At 38.4% G+C, this 14794-nt stretch overlaps 1 protein-coding gene across 2 annotated transcripts in view; it reads left to right on the top strand.

Annotated features, from left to right (window-relative positions):
- Positions 1-14794, top strand: part of LOC110401829 (SAM domain-containing protein SAMSN-1-like) — a 270707-nt gene that overhangs the window by 166301 nt on the left and 89612 nt on the right. Inside the window, exons 1-3 of one of the 2 annotated variants that reach the window (XM_021403349.1) lie at positions 11081-11804; positions 12499-12584; positions 14063-14200. In XM_021403349.1, the coding sequence (XP_021259024.1) occupies positions 14177-14200 (24 nt within the window). In that variant the 5' untranslated portion in view covers positions 11081-11804; positions 12499-12584; positions 14063-14176. Of the gene's footprint in view, positions 1-11080; positions 11805-12498; positions 12585-14062; positions 14201-14794 lie in introns of those variants that run through there. The other variant, XM_021403343.1, reaches the window with a different exon arrangement.

Raw genomic sequence — 14794 nt, 5'->3', positions numbered from 1 at the left:
AATGCAGGTTCTTGGATGCAAAAAAACGCAACAGAAACAGTTCATTGAATCAGTCTCTTTCTCTGCGTTCGCTTCTTCTCTTGGAGCAGCTGCTTACACTCACCCTCTGAACTGAGCAGTCAATTTACTCCAGCAGATACTAAATCAGTCCCTTAACCCATAATGATTACAGAACAGGCAAAATGCACATCTGATAAAATGTGGAAAAACCCAACACAAAACTTAAGCTTCCCTCACAGAGAAAAAAATGCACCCTAATTGTGACTGAATAGGCAAAACTACACTGGGTGAATTCAGTCTGCGATATTAAAGCTGAATCAAAGACATTAGGCATAGGCAATGGCATGTTTAAGGTCCAATTAAAAGAATGCCTCAAGCCATATTTGTCAGCAACTATTCCTGCATAAAAAAAATCTTATAATTAACAGAAGATTACGATTGAGTTAAGTCTTAACACTTTCCATTGCAGATTTTCTGTAAACAAAGTGATTAGTTTGGCTTAACTCAGTGTTCCAAGCAACCTTTATGAAAGATCTATTTTACTAGAAACTACCATCAGTCTCTTAAATTCAACAGTTCTATCTGACCTGGCTTCTCTAAACATTCAACCTTTGTTTTTATTTTTTTTCCACAAAGATTAAAAAATACACCATAGAATGAAATTATCTCAGCTTTGAAAATATGAAATTGCATCTGAAGCAATGCTTCAGTATGTAGTAATTTACTGTGGTTGCTCTAAAGCACAGATGGGAGAGTATAGAAAGAGGATTAAACCGCTTTCCATATCCTAAACTTTATCAGGGATAACACAGAAAACTGTGTCATTCATTACTGCCTGGAGAGTTCTTAAGTGTTAACAATTTATCTAGCTGATACATTAGAAAAGCCAGGAAGTTTTATTTTTTTCATTAGCAATAACAGACTGCAACTGAAATGAAAGCCAAAGTTGCATTGCAAGGTTTATGCACATGCCAAACAGAAGAAACAAATTGCTTCACCTGAAAATATTGATCATAGTGCTTCTAAGTGCATGGACCCACGAAATAGACTGCTGAGAAATGTATTCTTTCCAGCCTGTGTTTCTAAAAAGGCTTTTTTTTGCTGTATCAGAAATAAAGAATAATGAGGCACTGTTTGTGAATCTTTATGCCATACTGGGTTTGTGTTCATACGCCGTGCTTCACATTACAAAATAATGACTTACTGAACTAAATTATTTGTTTCAGGATTAAGTTCTGAACCTATTAAAATCGAAAGAAATATCCTCATTAACATTTAGCAGACTTTGGATCAGGCCTATCCAAAGATTCAGCTGATAATACTGATACATGCAAGAGATTACATCCAAAGTCTCATTATCCCTTGTAATTATATCCCCTCATGTTTATTTTCACTTGCAAGCTTTGGTATCTTTTCTAGACACTTTATTCAAGTTGTGGATTTTAGATTTCGTAGAGCTTCAAAACTCCATAGCTTTTCAATGATTTCTGAGTTTCTACAAATCCAAAGAGATAATGTTCAAGTGGCAACTTTGCTGTGATTTTGGGTCAAACAGGTGACATCATAGAAGTACTGTTCAGTTTGTCAATAAACCTATGAAGATAACATGGATTTTAATGAGAGAGAAGAAGATCTATAATTTCAGGTTTTTCTAGTTGTTATTTTCAACCAGTTTACAGAATCAAGAGTGTATAATTCAGTGTGTATACATACATGTACATATATAGATACTTCTCTGCCTCACAAGAATACCCTTCATCCTGAAAGAAGTTTATTTAAAAATAATCCATAAGGTTTCTTTGTGAAATTCAAGTAGGTCTTCTGTGTGAAAGCTGGAAATCTCATACACAGCTGCCTTGAATCTTGCTATTACATGGGCTTTTTGCCTCAGCTTCCATTGGAAATGTTTGCTACCAGATCTATTTCTCAGCTCCTACATTTTGTGATATTCATCTTTGCTCCCACTGGCTTTTTCTAGGCTGGATTCTGTCTTATCTTCCACTACTAGGATTAATATAAAATCAAAAGCTCATATACAAGTGTAGGATACCTTCTGATGGCAGAAAAGCATCTCTTCAATACATAAGACGATGTGAGCAGACATAGTGGTATTCTGAGATGTTTGAACAAGAACGAATGAGGATCTGGTCTCCAACAGTGACTGTAATTGTTATTAGTCATATTCGGAAAGATAATTCCAGTCCTCATATTGTGCTTTTTCTTTTTGACTATCTAATCCCATAATAATGTATTATGCTTCGATTATGATGTGTGGGATAAATAATTTGTCTTCTTTAAGTAAGTGTAAACTGATACCCAGCAGAGCTATGGCTGTGGATAACACTACTCTCAGTATCAGTAGCAGTTTATGGCTCTGTGCTGTGACATATGCACACATATTTATCCTCTCCTACTCAATTTTCACATGGTATCGTTTTCTCTTAAATAAGATTTTGCATATCCACTCAGTGTGACTAGGTTTTACAGCAAGGTACTATAGATAAAATGGTCTGTTGTGCCTGTAGCTAATGCTGCTCACAGCTATGCACAACAACAAGCTACAAGTAATCAGCTCATTTCATTTGGCTTTCCCACTGCCTTTACGAAATAGCTCCTTCCTCACTCTGAGAGTTTATCACCTGAAAGTTCCCAGAGCTTGGTGCAGGGACACAGGCACTGAGCAGAGGGAGCTGAGAGAGGAATATGCACACCCTCCTTTGTCCCTCCAGAGGTTACACATTAGAGATAACCAAGAAAATTAGAGAACAATTGTATGACATATACTGCAGTTTGCAAACAGACCGGAGAAATAAACTGCTTCCAGTTTGATTTTGTAGAAAAGTGAGTGTCTTGGTAGAGTGTTTAGGACAGAAATCTGCAGCTCTGAGGAGTTTGGTTCAGATTTCTTGTCTCCTGCAACCTTCTTGCCTTAGTATCTACAGTTGGTCCTCCAAAATATTTTATATTATTTCCTGCAACAAATTTCATTTTTGCTCCAGTGAAGTAATACCGGACCTGGAGAATCCAATTGTATATTCTGTGAAGTGACTGCTCTAGCAGCCTGGCCAGAGAGTCATATGCAAACATACATTCACACACACACACACACACACACACACACACACACACACACACACACTAGTTCAACAGATCAAACCAGTCTGTATAGAGTAGAATGAATAATTTAAGATTCTGAAGTAGGAGAAGCTCAATTCAGACAAGACTCTCATTTGACTGGAGAAATCACGTGGAATAGGAGAGCAGAAACCATGAAGGAAATTTGAACTCTAAATCACCGACTGAGAAAGGACACTGCCATTGCTGGGCTGCTTGCTTGCATAGGCCAGGTTCCATGGGGTCCACAGCAAGGGACTGGGTCTCAGTGATTCCCTCCAGTCTAACCCAATCTATGATCTGATGATTGTATGATAAAAGGCAGTACGAGGAGAGGAAGTCTCATCCACATCCTTTCTTGTGTTATCTACAAAGATTTTGGGGGTATGTGTGCTCTGAGGAAGGCAGTCAGATTAGTTGCTCAAGTAATATAGAAACATGAATACATAAATTACAGATCCTAATTTGACTGAAAAGTAGGGTAGCTGTCTAACTGCTAAATAATGTTAAGATTTCTACAGTGACTGAACTTCCTCACAGAGAGATTTTACTTTTCTAAGTATGTTTCAGCACCTAAAGAACAAGGAAGCAATTTAAACTGAACATTTGAAAATTGGTGTTTTGGATTCGGGCACTCCATGCTCAGTGACGTCTAGGTGACATGTATCTGTTCATACCTTTTAGTGACACGGACAGTAGGCTCAGCTGTGAGATAACATAGGAATAATACCACTTTTCTTGTCATAGGGATTTTCAAAGGATAAGTATGCTCAGGTCTGTTAGGTTTTGGATGTGATAATAATGGTAGTACCATGTGTGAGTCAATGATGTATGCCTCACGGAGCCATCTCTGAAGTTCTCTTTACACATTATGAGTACGTAGGGTAAAACTGCTTCTGTAGCACTAAACACATGTGTGTGTGTGATTCACCAATCTATCCCTGGTGAACATCTGTGGTTTATTTGTTGACATTACTTTCTGCATCCAGCAGCGGTTTTTTTGTGTGAATTGTTAGAGTAACAGGGCAGTCACAGGGGGCTGGGTTATTCTTTCAAGAAAGGTCATTGATCTGTAACTGTATCTATTATATATATCCTTTTTGTAGGTCTCTAGATTGTTCCATTCTCTCACAGGTTAAAAAAGCTGCGATAGTCCGGTAGAAGTTTCTATGCAAATATAGAAATACTGCTGTGCATCATAATCTCCTCTCTGACTCTCAATCTATCTATAATTCATTAAGATGATAAAAAATTCTCCTGTTGAAAGACCCTGTTCTATCTAAAGCAGAACAACACTAAAATTACTTCAGCAGGTCTTTTTCTGGATTGATCATGTATGTTCCAGTTTTCAAGCTATCCATCTTAGGTTTTGGGTGGGTTGCCTGAAGTAATCATGTTCTGCTAAGTTGGTGGGGGTGGGGCTGTGGGGGGGTGTAGGAGAAAGATTACTAACTCAGTCCTTAATAAAGTTTCAGAAACTGCTAACTCCAAGCATGTTGTTTAACTAGAATGGATTTAAGTGAGTGACAATATCCAGTTACTAGCTCTGAGACAATTTGGCAGTCTGAGGTACCATGAGGTCTCAGCTACAGCAAGGAAGGCTGTTCCCCACTGAAAAGAATATATGCTGGTATGCTGCCAAGGTTATTCTAGGGCTGCAGATGGCATCTACAGTTCCCACTGTATAAGCCTGGTTTTAATGTGACTGGTGAGGACAATGTGTAGCTGATTTCAGTTTTACTGGTGTGATAATCAAATTTAAATTTTGTTTTCCCCTAATATTTTAGAGCACGCCAATATCCTGTTTCTGCGGACATATCCTGGAGTTTCTGCGACATATCCTGGTGGCGGTGCACAGACTTCTTCCTCTTAGCATCCACCTCTTCCGTGTGCTCATTATCTTAGTAAATCCCAGTAACTTATCCAACAGTGGATGCAGATAGGGCTTATTTTGCAGGAACATAAAGGAGTGAATTGCTACAGGGAATGAGGGTTGACATTTGTTTTTTAAAGGGGTCCTAAGTGGCAAATAGAGTTCGTCTCTCACATGGCACTGTATGTTTGTAGAAATGAAAGTGCTATAACACACGGATACTCAGGAAGACAGTATAGCAGGGTCATGGATAGTCAAAAACGAGGACACTCCAAGCTGTAGGCTCTGCGAATCACATGCACAAAGATGTAAACAGCTCAAATTGCCACTGCATTGGCTGATGTATCCTTGCCTCTAAAAAGCAGCACTGTTGTAAAAATTAGCTGCACAGCTCTAACAGTTTGATGACATTGGGTAAGCTGACATAAATCGGGTGAAAAACAAAAAACTCTACTAATGTCAGTGTGCTAAGGATCTATTCAGGTTGATTTCCAAAGAACATAAAAGTGTCCAAACAGTAGGTAGCTGTTAATGCTATACAAAAAGATAAGTGCTTTGTGCAGCAGGGTGTATTTCTTTCTGATACGTGAACAACTTTGTGTGGTTGATTCCAACACAGGGGTATATCTGCAGTAGTGAAGTGTTTTAGACAATTGTGATTTAAGCAAATTTTGTACTTCCTGGATTCATTTCTACTCATGCTCCATAACTAGTCCAGAACACTAGGTTTTATCACTGTATTTTACTAAATACAGATTGAAACCTAAGTTGCAGAAAGTAAGAGAAAAGCTTTGTTTGGCACAATAACAGCTGCATAGCCTTTAATGTCTAACTAGTATGGATTGCTGGTCTTCTCTGACTGTAAAAAAGAGTTGCTTTTTATCAGGAGAATGGTTTTAAAAAGCTATTGAGCCAAACTTAAGAGTTAGTGTGATGAAAATGCTATGCTTGTCCAGCAGAATTTGTTTGGGATGATTTGTAAAAGAACAGGCTACTGGCAGCAGGTGCATATCTCAATTAGCTAAGAAACTCTGAGGTATTTTAAAACCAAATTAGGCATTTCTGAATCTCTATTTTCAATTTTCAAAAAGACAAAACTCACACAAATCTGAAAATTAAAACACGTAGTAGGAGATCACCAATAAAATTGCTAAGCTTTAGTTTTAATTTTAGAGATGCTACAGTGGTTTCATTGGCTTTCAGTGAATTCCTCCTGATTTGTATGAGGGCGAGAGCAGAGACAGGACCAGAGATTCAGTATAGACTCCTTAAGGACAGAAAGAGATTTTTAATCTGGTGTTTTGTCTACAGATATGGGCAGATGCAAGTCCATATTTTCAGGCTATGAACCAGCTCCAGGCCAGAAAACTGCAGATGAGATGGTGTTGTGCACAGAATTATAGAATCATTAAGGTTGGAAAAGACCACTAAGATCATCTAGACCAACCATCAACCCATTACCACCATGACCATTAACCATGTTGTTCAGTGCCACATCTACCCTTTTCTTGAACACCTCCAGGGATGGTGACTATAAAATAGTATAAAACAGTATGTTATCCTCCAAGGCTACTCACCTAGTTGGCTGTGTAAGCCAGCTGGCTCTTTTGTATTTCGCTTGTATTTTGGGGCTTTCAGCAGCTATCAGTGGGTATCTCCTGGAGGTCAGGCAGCGTGTAAGAGCAGGAGTGAGCTACGATGGGTGTAAGCTAAGTTAGAAAGACTGTCCTCAGGGTGTACCTGATTTAGCATGTACCCTCTAAATAGTAGGGGAACTCTACTTTATTTGAAGTTGCCTGAAGTACTCAGTTCAATAGATGGATTGGATTCTTTTTGGCTTCATTTAGCTTTGGATCAGTCCCTCAAAGAAGGAACTGATGACTAGAGTCCTTAACTTGAATTCTCTTAGGAAAAAGTGACAAGGCAATTTTTCTTGCAGAGTGAATTGGAGAACTTTTGCTGGCCTTTCAAAGTTCAGTTCTTAAATGCTCACACAAGGACTGGCTGGCTACAAACTCAGAGGGCAATGCTGACAAGAGCCAGTTTTTGCAAGGTGTTCTTGTTAAGTCTGTCATCTTGGTATTGAAAAAAAACAACCAACCAACCAACCAACCCAGTTCCAACAACAAAACAACAACAACAAATAAAGTAAAAGGGAAGTGAAGTCAAATGTTTGCAAAATGGTCTGTTTCTTTCAGTTTTCCTGCCCAATTACATAACAAAAATGCATGAACTGTGTAATTAAGAATACTAAGTAGTAAGTACAGAGACCAATTCTGTTTTGTGAGGATTCAAATCCCCTTGAGGCTTTAAACTGTTTTTTAAGGTCTAAGGAGGTAGAGAGTTGACATCTCTTCTATAAATGCATAGAATTACTAAGCACAGGGGATTTATTTAACCAGGAAACTTACATTATTGAGATTAGACATCTCGTTTTCAAGGTGCTCCTGGAAGATAATGACTCCTATACCCATAATTCAGGGTAGACATCAGTTTTGTCTGGTAATGGATAAATTGACCTGATGAGAGAAGCTAGCAGTTTTCACTCTAAATTTCAATATCAAGATAGCAATAAAGAATATTTGGGCCTGATTCATGGAGTTTCAGTAAAATTATAGAGCAAAGGATCTGTCCCTCCCTTTTAGGAAATAAACTTTTTCTCTCTCAGAGGTACATTTTTTCTTTAATTAAAATATAACTGCTCCAAAAAAATTTAAATCTTCTGGGACAGAGGAATAACCATTGTGATGGTTTATCCAAAAAGGAATGTTGGCTTCCAGATATCACAGAGTATTGTAATGAATACATGGGAAACACCATGTGCATTTGTAATGCTGTGACTAAATGCAATCTGTTAGCAGAAGATACGTGAAATTCTGATTGCACAGAATTTGACGGGAATTTTGTCAGTGACCTTAATAGGCATAGACCTTCACTGGGATTCTGGAAATGTGAAAGCATTTTACTTTGCCTCTTTGAGTTATTGAATATAGGCTCTCTGTGTCTTATTTTGCTTGATTTTCTGAGCTGAAGTAAATGTTATGGCTATTTGTGCTGAGTGAGCTTAAAATAATCTTTAACTGAGCTAAGCACTGTTGCAGATTCTTGTTGCAAATGTGTAAAAACTGCTGTGCTGAATCAATCATTTCATCTGTAAAATTGTCTTTTCAAAGGAGAATGGGAGTACTGAAATTTGGTGGGGGTAGGGGCACTTGTGAAGCTTTTTCCTTACCAAGTTTTAATTACTTGCTGAATGTAAAAAGAGGAAATGAAGAAGCTGTCTCTAAATTGAAGGAGAGTCTAAAAGAAAAAAAAAATCAATAGCATTTAAAGAATCGGATTTTTAGTTAGTACTTCATGGGTCCTTTCCAAACTATTAAGTAGTTGTAATTTAGAGACAGTGATTGGAACATTGGAACATTTGATTCTGGAATATCGAATTTAGTACCTCTTAGAGCTATTGTGTTTGTAGTTTGAAATGGAGCTTTCTACCATTTGGAGTATATTCAGGGGATGTTCATGATAGAAAGACTTAAACTTGTTTTATAACAGCAGTTTACAAGGATCAAAAAGTGGTTTACCAAAGAGAACTTATCATGGATAATGGGTCAACAGAAAAAGTATTCTGCAAATAACTGGTGTGTTATCTGCTTGTTGAAAGCGAATAGAAGGAGGTAAAATGAGTCAGGGGGTTTTATCCATTTTGTCAATACAAGGTTACCCTCATATGTTAAAGAATATTGAGTAGACACTTGCTGAGTTGACACTTGTAGACCTTATGAAAACCTTTGACAGTGTCTCCCACACTATTCTCCTGGAGAATCTGGCAGCCCATCGCTTGGACGAGTACAGTCTTTGCTAGGTAAAAAACTGGCTGGTTGGCCAGGCCCAGAGAGTGCTGCTGAATGGAGTTAAATCCACTGCTCATGAGTGGTGTTCCCCAGGGGTCAGTACTGGAGCTTGTCCTCTTTGATATCTTCATTGATTGTCTGGATGAGGAGATTGAGTGCACTCTCAGTAAGTTTGCAGATAACACCAAGCTGGGGGAAGTGTTCATCTGTTTGAGGGTAGGAAGGCCCTCCAGAGGGATCTGAACAGGCTGGATCAATGGCGTGAAGCCAGTGGAGGTAAGTTCAACAAGTTCAAGTGCTGAGTCCTGCACTTAGGCCACAAAAACCCCATGCAATGCTACAGGCCTGGGGCAGAGTGGCTGGAAAGTTGTGCAGAGGAGAAGGATTTGGGGATGCTGGTTGATGCTTATCTGAACATGAGCTGCCAGTGTGCTCAGGTGGAGAAGGCGGCCAATGCTATCTTGGCTTCTGTTGGAAATAGTGTAGCCAGGGAGGTGATCGTCCCCCTGTACTCAGCCCTGATGAGGCCAAATCTTGAGTACTGTGTTCAGTTTTGGGCCCCTCGCTACAAGAAAGACATGAACATGTTCAGAAAAGGGCAACAAAGCTGGTGAGGGGTTTGGAGCACAAGTCTTATGAGGAGCATCTGAGGCAGCTGGGATTGTTCATTCTGGAGAAGAGGAGGCTCAGGGGAGACCTTATTGCTCTCTACAACTACCTGAAGGGAGATTGTGGTGAGCTGGGGGTCAGCCTCTTCTCCTGCATACCTAGTGACAGAACTTAGAGGGAATGGCCTCACGTTGCTCCAGGGGAGGTTCAGATTGGATATTAAGAAAAACTTATCTGAAAGGGTGGTCTAGCACTGGCACAGGCTGCCTAGGGAGGTGGTGGAGTCACCATCCCTGGAGGTGTTCAAGAAACATGTAGATGTGGTACTAAGGGACATGGTTTAGTGGTTTATGGTTCTGATTCTATGATTCCGTGAACGTAAACACACAGCCCCTTTCCAAAGAAATGGGAGAACCAAGAAGAAGCCTATAATTGACTCATTATTTTTGAATCTCCTAATTTCTACCAGCATAGCCTCTAGAGCACAGTAGAACTGCACAACATTTACTTAGAACTCATTATGAAGTAGTAATCCAGGTTCTTTATGTGGAGGAAATAGGGAAACGTGGCTGCTTACCACCTGATTAGATTTAACACTCATACTTTATCTGACAATAGCATTGTCGATCATCATTTTAAATCAGTGTGGAGGTGCTCAGATAACAAACAGATGATGATCAGAGAAGTAGATGCGCATTTTCATTAAGGATAGGTGTGCTGTAGGAGGAAAAGAAGAAGGGGGAAGACAAGAGGATAATTAGTTCCACGCTTACTGAAATGTGTCTGGGTTAACAACTATTGTATATATTATTTTTGGGAGGGGGTTATTTGTCCAGAAAACCAAGTAAATCTGTGAGTCACACAACTCTGCTGGTGGATTCTCACAGTGACAGATGAAACTACACCAGCAGAATGGCTAGCATAGGTCTAGGAGCCTGCAGCCAAGACTGAATTTTAAATATTTGAATCATGGCTTGACCTTGACTACTTGTATGCCAGGCTAGATTGTATGTTGCCACTTACTGTGAATACACAGCTGATACTGAGCCTCCTGAAGAGGCCAAGGATACCCAGAGACCTCGGCTATGCAGTTTTTTCATTGTGCAGGAATAGGAACCTCAATATATGAAAGCCTCTATTTGTGGGCATTTTTTAGTTTTTAGTGGTGTTTGAACAACTTGCATAGATGTAGAGCCCAACTATTTAGAAACCATGGATCAGTGAACAAAGAGAATTAAATGCTAACTGTAGTGCAAGATTAGAGCTAGAAAGTGAAGGTTTCGCGTGCTTCCTGTTTGGTAAAACTGATTTGTCTACCCCTTTTACAGTGTGATTTTGCTGCTCCGGTGTGTTGCTGCAGCAGCAAATAGCTCTACTTATGCCAGATAAAATTAAAAACACTGACATTACCTTCAAATTTGTTCTTTTTAGTTTCTGGATTTTTTTTCTTTATAAAGTTCAGATTCTTTACAGAGACAGCTGTGCTATTGGGCGTCATTAAGAACTCTTGCTGAGTATTTTTTTTTTGTATCATCCATCCTGACCAACAAAATTATAAGCTATTGCATCTTATTTTAATTGTTATAATAGATGATTCCTCACAGTTGGTAATTTAACCATTAGTCCAGTACAGGAACCTGATGGGTAATGCCATCTATAGTTTAGGAATATCAACTTGTCTTTTATAGATGGCTATACCACTGAATTAGTGGAGATCTAAAGTGTTAACTTTTTGTAAGAGTCATCTATAATTACTTAAAAACATATAATAATAAATTTGCAATCTTTAAGGGCCTTAGTCGTTTAGTATCTGAACTATCTGTAGCTGTGCTTAGGCATCCCACTTGAAATCTTTATTGAAGGCTATTAGTTGTAAAGCTCTATCCTAACAGAATGGAAATCTGAGGGTTAATTTTCTCTGCTTCTTAAGCAGGGTATTTGAACTGAATATTTTAAACCCAACTTGAATAACTTTAATTCAGTACTGTAGTACCTTCAGTATAGATATATGGAGACAGCTGATACACCTCAAAACTGAAGGATTAATCCACCATGATATGAAATGAGAGGAATTGAATGCTGGAGATCTGCCTTTTGGAGAATGAAGGAAGGAATGAAGGAAGACAAGCCATCTGAGTCATGCGCTCAGTAGGCATGTCTCCAGAATCTAAACCTGTATGACTTCTGGTTTCAGTCTCCAGCTCGTATTTGAGTAAATCCTGCCTCTGCTTTTCACATTTTATTTTAGCGGACTAGTGCCTAGCGCACATGATTTCACGCTTGATGTGATGAATTGCACCTGTCCAAATGGTGAATCAAGAACAACTGAAACAAGATTTGGCCCAGTGCCTTAGAAAGTTAGTAGATGAACATTTATCTCTCTTTATAAGAGGTTTCCTTGTACAGCTCTGTGTTTTTGCTTTGCTGCATTATTTCTTGCCATATATATATTTGTAAGCATTGATACAGGCTGCTATTTATCTTTTAGTTTCTTTTTCTGTCTTCAGCTATCCTCTTTTCAATGTGTCTGCACATGCAAGCAAAATGTAAACTGAATAGCTCAGTTGAAGATCCATGCTTTCTTAGCTACGCTTACCTTGAAGATTTGTGGTATAAAATCCATGAACTTCATCCTAAGTTCTTGCAAGTAAATATGCATAGCCTCACCTCCCCCCGCCCCCCCCCCCCCCCCCCCCCCCCCCAAAAAAAGCATGTCAAAAACTCCAACCCAAAATCCAGAGATTAAACCAGTCTGAAAGAAAAACATATCCCCCCGAGTTACTTGGGGTTTGATTCCACTGTATATCTTGTCATCTTACTAGGTTTCTAGTCTTCCTAGTGTTTTCCAGATAGCTATTGCTATATGTTTAAAAAAAAAGGCAATTCTCCATAACCTGGTCGTAGTGCTTTTCATCATTACAGAATCACAGAATTGTAGGGGTTAGAAGGGACCTCTGAGGATCATTAAGTCCAGCTCCCCCACAAAAGCAGGCTCTTTCATAGTACTTTGCATATGATGCTTTTGATATTATTTCATTTTTTTTCACCCAGAGAAGCTGAGGAACAGGAATGACCAAAGTTTGTTCCCTCAAGGAGACAAGTGAGTGAGCCACAAACCAACTGCAAGCCCATCTGTGGTAAGCGACGACTCTCATAATAATACGTTCATAATCATGTTAGGAGAGTGGCACTTGGTGGTAGCAAAATCTGTTAGTGTTCCTAAAACTATAACTGAAAAGAAGACCTGGGAAAAGCCTTCGAGATTTGTATATACATCACAGTAAATAGGCAAAGAACAAACTGAAGATATTCTGGTTTTGAAGTTGTAAATCTTATCTGTCTTCTTGTGTTTGCCTTCAGTGCCTTTGTGTGAGTCTTGTTTGGGTTTTGTTCAGGATAGAAAATAAGGTATGTTAAAATGTAGCAATCTTGATAAAATTGGAGGCTTTGAATTCACTGTGGTGCAGAATCAAACTGCAAAATGACTTGAACAAACTGAAGTAGTCAGATGTATGAGCAATAAAAGAGATACTTGAGATTTACAAATAGGAATTTCTACAGTAAGAAAAAGGAAATTGAGATCTTGGTCACAAAATGAGAGTATCTCAGCGTATCTCTAGTTTTGAGGGAAGTTCTGCTTGTCTCTTTGGTACCAGCTACTGCTCATTCATGTAACCAAATAGCATAGTGTTCACATAAAAGCTGTGGGAAATTAACTGGAAGGGAACATTATTCCAAAAACAATATAATTTTATGTGTTTCATAATCTGAAACAATTTGAGACTCACAGTCTATATGTCTTTCTTTCTTTCTCAGACTGAAGTTCTACTCCGTAACAGAGAAATACATAGGAATTTCTTTGTCTGGTGGTATTTTGTCAAATTATGCAATGATATTTTTGTTGGTTTAAGCACATAGGCTACTGTTTTTCTTTCCAATTTCTTATCTCTCATCTGCTTTCCTGTATATACTACAATGCCTTTCATTATAACCTGTGAATCAGTTTTGAATACATTCAGTTTTTTAATTTTTCAAATTTGACACATTTTCTAATAGCAAATTTGTTTTAGTCCTAATCTGCATAATCAAGCAGTCAGTGTAGTAACAGGTTTGGTAATTACTCAATAGTGTACAGCCTCAAACAGAGTACATTTTTTTTAATAATTTGGTGGCATGTAGGTTTCTTTTTCATGGTATATACGTAAGATGCTTTCATGGTACATACGTAAGATACTTCCATTCAAAAAGCAGTCAACAATAGCTACTGTATTTTGTAAATTAGTTTGTCTTCATTGAAATGTAGCATTGACCAAGAATTTTTATGCCTTTGGAAAATACGAGCAAGATGAGAAGATTTGCTTTGGAGTTAGCTGTATGTTCCAGTGGCCTTAAGCATAAGTAATTTTATTTCTGTTACATTAGAAACTAAATGGAAACAACAGCCTGCAAGAGAACATATCCTGAGTCCATCATAATCATTCAGACCATGCTTTTGTTCTGTGGGTAAACATTGTTCATTAATTCAGAAAACTGCTTGTACTGTCCTGAGAAAGCCTGTCTCATTTGATAATGGGCTCTGAATCCAGTGGATTATTGCAGGGATTTTATCTTGCAGTAATCTCCAGGGAGAAATGTACAAACAGCTGGGAGAGAAAGAAGGAGCTGCATTGTGCAGCGGGAGTTCTTTGGAGCAGAATTTTGGGGTGCTGGAGTGGAAATCAATAGCAACATGAATCTTTTCTGTTTCTCTCTGGTAAGTGTACAAGCACACATTTTTCTTTACTGGGTTGCTGAGTTGTTAATCTGAACTGGTGGGTGTGTATGGAAGGAAAAAAATCAAGGTTTTACATCACCAGTTATGCAAGGATTGTGTAGTGACAATGAGACTCTCTAGTACAGAGGATAGACTTTATGTATGAGAAATTATACGTAAGAAAACATGATTCAGTGAAAATAAGATGAAGGAAAAAAACTTATAATAAATCTGCTGTGACTATTACAAAAATCTGCAGATTTAAACACAAAGCATTTAACCCAGTACAGTAAAACAACTCATATGTGTCTTAAAATTGCAGAATGTATGTATGCTATAATTTGCTTTATGCTATTTTGTTTGAGATAGTGGTGTTTGATTTCCTTTTATAGTACTCCGGGAAAATTGCTAGAACTTTTAAAGCCTTAGTTTCCTAGTAGCCAAGCAAGAATACATAGCCATCTGGGCTGATCCAGTCATATGATGTTATGTACTCAAGGACAGAAGAGTTGATCTAAGAATCTAAGACCCTCTCCAGATTTTCTTTTCTTCTTCCTTCCTTTCTTTTCCTTCCTTTCTTTTCCTTCCTTTCTT

Source organism: Numida meleagris, chromosome 1 (genome assembly GCF_002078875.1).
Source record: "Numida meleagris isolate 19003 breed g44 Domestic line chromosome 1, NumMel1.0, whole genome shotgun sequence".
In the NCBI taxonomy this organism is placed as follows: Eukaryota; Metazoa; Chordata; class Aves; order Galliformes; family Numididae; genus Numida; species Numida meleagris.
The sequence above is the reverse complement of the archived record's forward strand: the minus strand, read 5'-3'. Positions and strand labels throughout refer to the sequence as shown.